Source organism: Beta vulgaris, chromosome 7, assembly GCF_026745355.1.
Source record: "Beta vulgaris subsp. vulgaris cultivar EL10 chromosome 7, EL10.2, whole genome shotgun sequence".
Taxonomy (NCBI): domain Eukaryota; kingdom Viridiplantae; phylum Streptophyta; class Magnoliopsida; order Caryophyllales; family Amaranthaceae; genus Beta; species Beta vulgaris.
In genome coordinates, this window is record NC_079208.1 from 1,268,645 (window position 1) to 1,279,604 (window position 10,960).

General features: G+C 38.9%; 1 protein-coding gene across 1 annotated transcript; it reads left to right on the forward strand.

The window, feature by feature from the left end:
- Positions 1–907: 907 nt before the first annotated feature.
- Positions 908–10,694, forward strand: LOC104898196 (hypothetical protein). The gene is made up of 4 exons (XM_010685236.4): positions 908–1,183; positions 1,515–3,069; positions 3,291–4,336; positions 10,412–10,694. Exons 2-4 carry the CDS (start codon positions 1,570–1,572, stop codon positions 10,515–10,517), a joined length of 2,652 nt encoding a protein of 883 aa, XP_010683538.2. The 5' UTR covers positions 908–1,183; positions 1,515–1,569; the 3' UTR covers positions 10,518–10,694.
- Positions 10,695–10,960: the final 266 nt, after the last annotated feature.

Sequence of the window (10,960 nt, forward strand, 5' to 3'; positions counted from 1 at the left end):
GACCTCCAAACACCATACCCTTCACCACCATCTCACCATCTGATCTATAAATCATAACGTATTCAATTTGAACCTTTCCTTTTTCCTCCTCCCAAAAGTTTTCCCCCTCCTTCAAAATACAATCCGTCCTTTTTCTTACCCAAACTAACAAGTTACCCCACTCCCAACTACATCATCGAAGCTCAAAAACCTACGGCACATAACCCACAATCATCTCCAATTCCTCTGCAATCACCACAATCCAACATTACCTAATTACTTCTAAAACCTAAAAACAACTTTTACTCGTTATATTCTCTTTAATCTTCTACCATAGGCCACAATCGATCTTCAACCTATAGCGTCACATAAACCACAATCATCTATAATTCCCCCACAATCACCCAACATTACCTAATTACTTATGAAACCTTAAAAAAAACTTTTACTCGTTATATTCTCTTGAATCTTCTACCATAAGCTAGCCACAACCAATCTTCAACCTATAACGTCACATAAGCCACAATTACCACAATGACCACAATCCAACATTATCTAATTACTTATGAAACCTAAAAAACTTTAACTCGTTACATTCTCTTCAACCTTCTACCATAAGCCACAACCGATCTTCAACCTATAACATCACATGATCCACAATCATCTACAACTTCCCCCTACAAATTTAACTGAAGCTGTTCAAACAAGTATAGGTCAACTAAACGGTATTCCTGTAGCAATTGAGGTTAAACAATCACCACAATCCAACATTACCTAATTACTTCTAAAACCTAAAAAAAAAAAATTACTTTCTCAAATTAATCCCCTCATATTCTCATCAATCTTCAATTAACCAAGTTAATTTTTCAAACCAAAAAAAAAATATTAAAAAATAAAAATAAAATACACACTTTCTTAATTCTTCTTCATATCCTCTTATCTTTTTGGTTTATACACTACTCTCTCTCTCTTCCTTTTTTTACTGGTAAACCGAAAATCCAAAAGAAGGAAAAAAGAACAACAACGAAAGACGAGCAAGAAAACCGAGCTCTGGCCCCTTTTTATCCGAGTCGACTCAGCCTCAACTCGGTTGCTTACCTTCTTCTTTCTCTCTCCTCACCATTTCTCACATTTCAATCAATCAAATCGTTTTTCTTTTTCAATATTCATCATCTTCAATCTTTGGCGGGCACTACAACAATTTGTAAGTCTTTCTCTCTAGAAACAATTTTCAATTTCAAATTTTTGTGAAATTTTTTGGTTTTTATTTTGATTTTTATGCAATTTCGAAGCTCGATTGAAAGAAACCCAAGAAATTGATTTGAATTGGGGGATTGTTTGAAAAATGAGGGAATTTTAGGTTTGTCGTGTGATTGGGGGATTGTTTGATTAATTTAATGAGGGTTAGGTTTGAATGAGTTAGGGTTAGTAGTTGATGATATTGTGAAAGAGAAGGAGTTTGAGTTTTTGAGGGATTTGGAAAAGAAGCTGAAATTTCTTGACTTTTTATGTGTTGTTGTTGTTGTTGTTATTAGGGTTTATACAGCTGGAAGAAAATTGGGGGAAGATAGGTGTAGGTTAAGGGGGATAATGTGTATGTTCTGTGTGATTCAGAAGTGGTCGCGCAGGGTTGCTACGATGCTGCCTTGGTTAGTTATTCCACTTATAGGGCTATGGGCTTTATCTCAGCTCTTACCGCCCGCTTTTAGGTTCGAGATTACATCCCCGAGGTTGGCTTGTGTGTTTGTATTGTTGGTTACATTGTTTTGGTATGAGGTTTTGATGCCACAGTTGTCTGCTTGGCGTGTGAGGAGGAATGCTCGTTTGAGGGAGAGGAAGAGGAATGAGGCGTTGGAGTTGCAGAAGCGTAAAAAAACTGCTACTAGGAAGTGCAGGAACTGCTTGACACCTTATCGGGATCAGAATCCGGGTGGGGGGAAGTTTATGTGTTCGTATTGTGGGCATATATCGAAAAGACCGGTTCTTGATTTGCCTGTTCCTCCTGGTATTTCGAATTCTGGGATTATTAATGACTTGTTTGGTAAGGGTGGGAAGATATTGAATGGGAAGCCCTGGACGGATAATGTATCACTGTGCAGTCAAGAATGGATAGAGAATGGGAGTTGGGTGGTTAATGGCTCTTTTCCGGTTAAGTCTTCTTTTACACAACGGAAGAATGGTGTTGGATTGTTTGACAGAAGTGAATCATGCCTGGCAGAGCAGTCTTATTCAGGTGTTTACTTTTTCAGTTGTAAACTTTTGACGTCTTTTTTGTTGAGCATAAGGTGGCTTTGTAGAAAGCTCTTTAGGATTAGCTCCTCAGCGGATTCTTCATCAGATGCTGATCACAGGGGGATGATGTCTAAGAAGGGTGAGAATGGCAGCACAGGTCAAGAGAGCAGAGGTGAGAAAGCTCGTAGGAAAGCTGAAGAGAAGAGGCAAGCTAGATTAGAGAAAGAGATTTTGGAGGAGGAAGAGAGGAAGCAAAGGGAGGAGGTGGCGAGATTGGTTGAGGAGCGCAGGAGGTTGCGGGATGAGAAGATAGAGGCTGAGAATCGTGCCAAAGGAACCTCTTCATTAAGGGAGAAAGACAGTAAGAGGGAAGCTGAGAAAAGGCGACAGGAGAGAAGAAAGGAAAAAGACAAAGGATCTAGTAAAAGCAACTCTGATGTGGAGGAGACAGAAAAGAAGCCGGGGAAGGAAAATGACAGGAAACGTGACATTGAAAGAAAGAACGAGTCTGATCGACGGGAGTCGCCGAAGTCTGCAGTAGACAGTGTGAAGGGTCAAAATGCTGAAGCAGGTTATGCAGCAAAGGGTAATCCTGCAAACAATTTTAGCCGGGGGAATGTTGGTGCTAGATATTTTGACCGTATGAGAGGTACCTTCTTGTCTTCTTCCAAGGCATTTACTGGCAGTGGTTTTTTTGGCAAAGCTGCCCCACCTACAGTTCCCTCTTCTAAAGAAATCAAGCCCAATGGTTCTGGAGATAATCCCTTAATGACCAACAGCAGACGTGATTTTCTTCCACCAGAGCGTCTGCCTGGGAGAACCCTTACGAATGCAGATGATAAAAGCAGTACTCGTCCTGTAAGCATGCTGTTTATTTGTTTGCATTCTTTGGTTATTGCTTGTTCTTTTTTTGGGGGGCAGGGGGAAATGGTGTTGGGGGGTGGGGACTGGGGAGGGATATGGTTCCTCTTCTAGCTGACAACTTAGTCTATAAATACTTGTTGTTTGTAGATATGGGGACTTGAACATAATGTAATATTGGTTATGATATTGACAAGTTTAAGCTGCTTGCGCTCCAGGTCTTTTCAGATATGCAACCTAAGACACAACCAAAGTCGTGGCAACAATTATTTACTCCACATCCAGCCTCCCATCCAAATGCCATTAGCAGACCGAGTTCAAAATCTCAAGCAGAAGGTCAAAGTGCCCACTTACCTTGCTCAGTATCGTCTATGCCGCTCTATGATAACCCAATCAATTTCCCATCTCCATTTATGCTCCCCTCCTTTTCAAATGGGCCTCTGACTAACAGTTGCCCACCTGATGCAAAGCACTCATTGTTTTCTAATGTTTTGGACATGCCTCATGATATATTGCCGGAAGAGCCAGAGCTTTTCGAGGATCCATGTTATGAACCCGATCCTGTGTCACTTCTTGGGCCTGTATCCGAATCACTTGATAATTTTCAGCTGGACCGTGGCAATAGCTTTGTAAAAGATGAAATTGGCAAACCTTATCCGTTGATCAATGTTTCCACCCCTTTGGAAGTCACCAGGCCTTCTCCAATCGAATCTCCATTGTCCCGACTGAGAGTTGCTGATGAAAAGCCGAATAACCCTAGCCACTTCTCTAGTAGTCCGAGGGCCCTTGATATGCCATTTCTCCCAGCTGCTGACTTGAATGATATCAATGATAAGGGAACATGGCATATGTGGAATTCTTCTCCTCTTGGTCCTGATGGGTTAAGTATGGTTGGAGGTTCAGCCAACTGGAGTACACCACTAGAGCGAAGCAGACTGAACTGTGAAGATATGATTCATCAATCACTGCAAAAGACTACAAATTCTTTGTTTTCTAAAGAGGATCTTTTTGCTTCTGGAACAAATTCTCATCAGAATGTCCTGATGGAAAATGCCCAAAATTGTAGTGCATTTGGTGTCTCTGCTTTTAGCTCTAAAAATCAAGATCAATGGATGCAAGCGGCCTTTTTTCCGCCGCTTTGTAGCAGTGAAAGCCATCTTCCTATTAGTCCTACAGAGGAAGCTTCTGAGAAGAATAATTTATGTGTGAGTTCTAGTGGGGCTGGAGTGAATGCTCTTGATCCATCCACACCCAGTTGGTCCAAGTGAGTTATGATCTTTATGCTTTACCATGCTATTTCTTCATTTACTCTTTGATATTCAGTTGCTAGAAAGTAGATGAGTAATCACACGTAATTTCTTTTGTCATATGCACTAGTCTATACATCATTTTATGCTGTTAGCTGGATCAGAATTTCCCACCGTGTTAGCAATACAGAGAATTATTGCTTGATCCCCTTCCTTTTCGATAGGTGGTTCTTATCTCTTTTTTAGCGTCTTGACGGAGGGGGATCATATCTATTGCAGTGTTACTATTATATCTGCGCCCTGTTACGTGAGTACATAAAGTCAAAGCCAAAACCCTGCTATGCGTACATCTGACATTCAAGATTCAGTGACTTTGCGTGTGTCTTCCGCTTGCAATTGTTTGCTAATTTTGTGAGATAACTTTTGTTGGGTGGATACATGTATCACATCTTTTATTAAATGTATATTGGTTGTGGGCCTATAGGGCTGTGATGCTTAATGTTGGCTTACATCATTTTATGTTGCAACTTTTGTGCATTACGGTGAGGATCATTAGAGATCTTAAGACCTTCTTTGGACCTTTTTACAAAAGCATCAAATTTGTTGTGCCGAATCATCTCCTCTGTCTTATCTTCAGTGTCTTATGTACCTTTCTTCCTGCTCCGGTGTCACTATTTGAGGGGAAAAATGTTCTTGATTTTTCTCTCTTCTTTGTTATAAAAAAATTGATTTATATAAAATCTGGCATTCTTTTATGTCTATCTTTACTTTGTTATACAGAAGCTCCATGAAAGTTACATTTCCATACTGTAGAATTGTCTGCTTTTTTTTTTTGAAACTTCTGTGACTCATCCAATCTTGTGATTGTATATCGGACACTCCAGATAGGATTCTGTGATGAAGTGACATCACTAGGACAGATTAGAGAAGAAGATTAAGAAGTAAAATGGACTTGATTGATACTTTTCTGAAAAACAGTAAAATAAAGATAGTGTATACAAGCTTTCGAGAGGCTTGCTCTCTCCCAAAAGAACTCTTAAAAGTTCACCCAAAATACTACTCAATATTCAACATCCCCTCTCTCTCCATATACTATTCTATCTATAGAGATATCTCCTCCCTAATTCCCTAACTTATTATTCAAGTTACAATTAAAACTAACTAATTATCAAATACCAAAAGTGCCCCTCTCCCTAGGCTAGTCTATTACAGATCCATAGGCGGGTATGCCATACATTTTCTCTATGTGCATGTCTTTTGCTACATCATACGTGGATCCTTGAGAGGCTCTGTTATAACTATGTGAAAATGTATTGATAGTGATACTCACTTCCATTTGCAAAAGATAACGTTTATATAAGCAAGAAGAAGGATGACGGATGAGAGAAATATTTGTTGGCTTTAATGGAGTTTGGGCTGAATATTTGGTTTTGCTAGAGGAAGGGTTCTTGCCAACCCCTATTAACTTGTTGGATGGCACTTGAGTTTTTCCAGAATTGGAGCCATACTTTCGGCCTTCGGGAATAGTCAAAGTTAAATTCAGGCTCTAGAATTTAATATCATTTTTGCAACCAAGCATACTATACGCTATCAGCCAAATTTATCTAGCTTAGATGCTAAAATTCTGGAATACCTAGACAATTCTGATATGGAAGTCAATGTAGATAGGATCTCTAAGTTAAGTCAAATTAGTTATCTTATAGTAGGCAATTAACTGATCGGCTGGACTTTACTATATAAGATTTGATAAATATCATTTATCTTCTTTGTCAATGGAGAAAGAAGTATTTTCCTTCACAATGTAATGATTTTTTGCTTCTAATTTCTACGTTGTTTAAGAAGTTCCTTTATAGAACTAGTAAGTCACAACCGTTATTCACAATCATATTACACCCGTTCAGAATTCTGTCTATCTGCCCGTCAAAAAAAAAAGAAAAGAAAGAATTCTATCTATCTGAATCCCCAGTTAGGTCATTTTTTTTTGTCTTCTATCTAAAATTTGAATACATATTATACCAGTAGATTTTTAAATTTTATTTACGGTTTTGATATATGTAGCCCTAAGGGTTTATATAAGCATTAGATACATTTCCTAAAGTGATATTAGTTTAGGAATTTATGACAAAATCACCCGCACTTTGGTATTATTAATGCTTAGTAATTGCTTAATATTCCCTTTTTAGCTTCTTAGCATATATCTATTTCCTTATTTCTTAATTATTTTTTGTTCTGTTTATGAAAACAGAGCTTCAAAATTAGCAGAACTGGATGTAAATTTCATCCATACTTATTCCGAATGCGCATGGCAGCATTGTTTTCTGCTTCCTGAAATATTCTCTTTTTCTAGTGGTTTATTTTGTTTGGATTTATGAAAAACTACTTGAGATATAAATGTGGGTGGGCAGGTGTGAGGCCCAATTCTAGAGAAAAGTAGAGAGAAGGGATTGCCAAAAGGGTATGTGGCAAATAAATTTGGACAACCCATGAAAGAAATTGTGGCAGCTAATATGGGATGCTGGGAGTAGTTTGTTGTCATGCCTATTTAGTGTGTTCGCTTCACCTATGTGCCTTTTCTTCATGATGGGTCCACGATATGCCTATGTTCCATGTCCGTCATGATTGCACCTCATAGCTGTTAGAATGCTAAGTTTGATAATTAGTTTACGTAGATGTTATTTTTTTTATTTTTTTTTGGGGTGGGGTGGGGGGTGGGGGGTTGGGGTGGAGGCTATGAGCAACTGCTGGTATTCTTTTTAAGGTGGTGCTGCGCAGGTCTATTTAGTGTTTGAGCAGTATCTTTCTTTCCTTTTATCTTTGGAAGGGGGGTAATTGTTTGAGGCAAGGGTATCTGATTTACTACTAGTTGGGTGATTTGTACAGCATTCAACAGGCATATTTCATCTCAATTCTGCTTTAGTGATCTATGTCAAGAGTTAAATTAGTATTTTTCACTGGCGAATGCCTTTGGTTCTCTTATGCGCCACCCTGTTGAAGCCCTTGTCAAAGGGATGCCTTTTTGTTGCTCTGATGCTCTGCTGAGGTGTAGTTGGTTTATTGTGATAGTGTTTAGGCTGTTAGTTGTTACTCCGGTTGCTTAAAGATCTTTGTGGTTGCTGTGGCAACGGATCCAAGGAAAGGAGAGCTGGTGGTACTTGGAAACCTAATAGACTTTTTTGGTAGAAGAGGAAATTGGTTAGAGATTGTGGACCAAAATGGGTCCCCCATGTGGTGCGATAAGGGAGGATAATGTGGAAATAAATTCATACCAGGGATCGAATAAAGTAAATGCAAGAACCTTATGGAACCAATGAAATTGGATGTACGAAGATTTGTAAAGATTGTAGGAAGTATTACTCTAATAGTAAATTATTTCTCTCTTTTCCCCGAATCTTTTCACAATTGGTGTTAGGACTAAATTGAGAGTTTGAGACTACATTAGGTGGAGCGTGGCCTGTGAATGTTGAAATATTTGACAATGGATAGTGGGGCATGTGACGACGTTAAGGAGAGAAATAGAGCATCAATTAAGATTTACCCATAAGGGTTTTTTAGGCAATTCAAACCCAAAAGAGAATTGCGAAAACAATTTGGGACATCCATATTAAGGAAATGCAAAACGATTTGGGACATCCATACATTCTTTGTTTCTTAATAGATGCATCATATTGACTTTTCGACGCTACTTGGATATCAATTTTGATCATTTTTAATTACAATCTTGTAAAAATAAATGTCACTTTTTTAGTTGTTGGGTCAATCTCAATGTATATTTTCAAAATAATTTTTTTAAAAAATTTTTGATATTATTTTTTGATGAAATAATTTTTAATAATATATAATTGAAGATATTGATGGGCAAAGTTGTAGTGTGGTTAACATTAAGGGATGGGAGAAGAGAGAAGAATCGTGCCTTTAACTATTTGAGGCAGGTATAAGAACTGAAAGATATGTCACCAATTACCTAAAAGATTTATTTTCTTTTCCTTGTCTTTGTTATCTCTATTTTGCGAGTTGCGACTCCTTGCTTCTTCTACCTGAGCATGCAATAAAATCGCCTCAACATGCCTAGCCGAGGGAAGGGTTAGATAATAGATAGAATCAACCATAAATTCTCTTTACAATTGTATTGAAGCTCTTTCAGCCTTACCCTGAAATTGCAAAGAGCTTGTTCCACAAAGAGTGTTGACTTGAAGGCAACTTAATAGCCTATGACTTCACCACCATTTAGAAGTACGAATTAGTACTTCGTTATCTAATGTTGGAGAATTGTGTATGCAGACTCTTGCAATGTTATTTAAGTTGGACGAGCTGGCTCTTTATAATGAAGTTTTGCATATGAAGATGAAAATGTATTGTAGTCTTTTTGGCTATTAATCTTATAATTAATTCTGCCATCCACCACTACGCCACCACCGTCCACCGCCACCACCACTGGAAACTCTCCCCCGAACCTGCACATCGAAAAACCCATTTCCCTTCCCCCAACACCGAAACCAACACCCTCCCTTGGAAACCACCCCCGAAACCCTCATCCCCTTCTAAACCACCTTTTTAACCGAACCCTTCAACCACCACCACCACCACCACCACCTTTTTAACCAAACGCTTCAACCACCACCACCACCACCACCACCGGCATCTGCTGTCTCTCCCCACCACCACCATTGCAGCAACACAACAACCATCGTCAATTGCCCTGAAAACAAAATTCTCTCCAATTTTTCGAACCCTTAAAACCAAATAATTTCTCTCCAATTTCACACACAAATCAGCCAATAAAACCTTAAAATCCCCCAAACTAAGCAACCCAGATGCCAATTCGAACCTGAAGATCCCGTCAAATGAGCGGCCCTTTCGCAAGACCCGAAATGCAGGCTAAATGTTCATGGGTAGTTCTTAAAAGGTGAGTTTTAAGGGTTTGAAGGGCTGAATTAGGGGGAAAAGGTAGTTTAATTTGGGGGTGATGGAGGATGCAAGAGGAGGCTAGGTGTGGGCGTGGTGGCTGAGATGAGAGAGGTGTGGTTGTGGTGGTGTCGGGGAGATACTGGTGGGTTGGTGGTATTGACTATTGAGGATGGTGGTGGTGCCGGGTTGGTGGTGGCGTCGGGTGGGTTGGTTGAGTTGAAGAGATGGAGAAGTTGAGTTGAGGAGAGAGAGAGAGAGATGGGTGGCTGAGATGAGGGTGGGTTGGTTGGTTGGGTGGGTTGATAAATTAATGGTCTTTAGGTTGGTAGATGATAGATTAATTAAGTCGTTGAGGGAATCAAGTAATGACATTTCTGTAAATTGAAGTAAAAACTTTCCATTTTGAGCTGTGTTGTACTTATTATGACATTTCCTAAAATGGGAAATGTTGCACTTATTTAGACACGGAGGAAGTATTCTTTTAAGGGCTTTCTCGTTTGACTCTTAACCTATTTATACACGTATGCTTGTGCTTTGTTTGTGCAGAAAAAGACACCTTTTATATTTAGTTTATCTTCTTTTTTCTTATTGTTTCTATTGTTTTTGTCTTTTCGTGTTTGTGGGGAGGGAAAGGGTATGATTTCTATTGTTGCAGGGAAAGGCTTACACAACTGCGCTCTTAAGTCATGCGTTCTTTCACTACTGGAGTGTGTCTTTGAGTGTTCAGCATAAGTTCACTATTCAGTTGTGATTTTCACGCTTAATCCTATTTAGCCTTCTAGAAAAAAGCTTTCCTTGACTTTTGCTGTGTAGGTAGAGCAATGCGTGTACTTGGTTCTGCTATTCTATTACTGTCACATTAACTACATTCAAGCTAACTGTTGACGACTTGACGTTGTATGTTGGGTTCCTTCTCTATGTATTTTCGTAGAATATTGCTTGACCTTTTTGTGACATTAATCTCGCAAAAAACTCTTTGATCTCTACATCCCTTGCCCCCAAACATAAATAGGGGTAAAGAAATGGAAAACTTGTCAACTGCGCGCCTTTAGATTGCAGTATACTAGCTGACTGTCCACATATTGGCAGCAAGCACAAATTGTGACATGATATTTGTATATTGTTCGCTGCATTCTCTCTTGTCACATTGGTTGTCTGATGATTTTCTATTTTTATTCTTTTGGCAGGAATGAGTGGTCTGTCAAGGGCGTTCGAAACCCATCTGTTGTCAAATCTCCTATTGGTGGCTTATATTCACCCCCAAATGTACAGTCACTTTGGTCATTTGAATGAAAACTGGAAAAAGTAAAAAAGAACAAAGAGGAAAAAAAAAAACTTATGAGGGTACTTCTTAATACACCTGTTCTTGATGAGGTAACTAGCCTCTTTTTTTGAGGGCAGTTCAGATACACTGGAAGCATTGTATCTATCTTCTTAGTTTTTACTATGAGGAAGATTGATGTTTACTTACATTAGCAATGGGTTAGAATACAAAAGAGGGCATGCATGCTTTTAGTGCATCCACGGAAAAAAGAAAAAAAAAATGATGGTAAGATCACTGAATTTTGTCCCCGTCGCATTTTCCCTGGTTTATATTCCATGTCATTTGAGCAGGAAAGTTCCGATTTGTTCCAATCTCCTGTTATTGATGTTGGCTCTTTTGATTTCGTTCCGAGATAATCCCAAGATTTGTATGTGCATAATGTTGCGTACCTAATTTGTAGCTAATTTGCTCT

Coding starts and splice junctions, on each gene's coding strand:
- LOC104898196 (XM_010685236.4), top strand. CDS start 1,570: ATGTGTATGTTCTGTGTGATTCAGAAGTGGTCGCGCAGGGTTGCTACG. Junction 3,070..3,290: donor ATAAAAGCAGTACTCGTCCT/GTAAGCATGCTG, acceptor CTTGCGCTCCAG/GTCTTTTCAGATATGCAACC. Junction 4,337..10,411: donor TCCACACCCAGTTGGTCCAA/GTGAGTTATGAT, acceptor TTCTTTTGGCAG/GAATGAGTGGTCTGTCAAGG.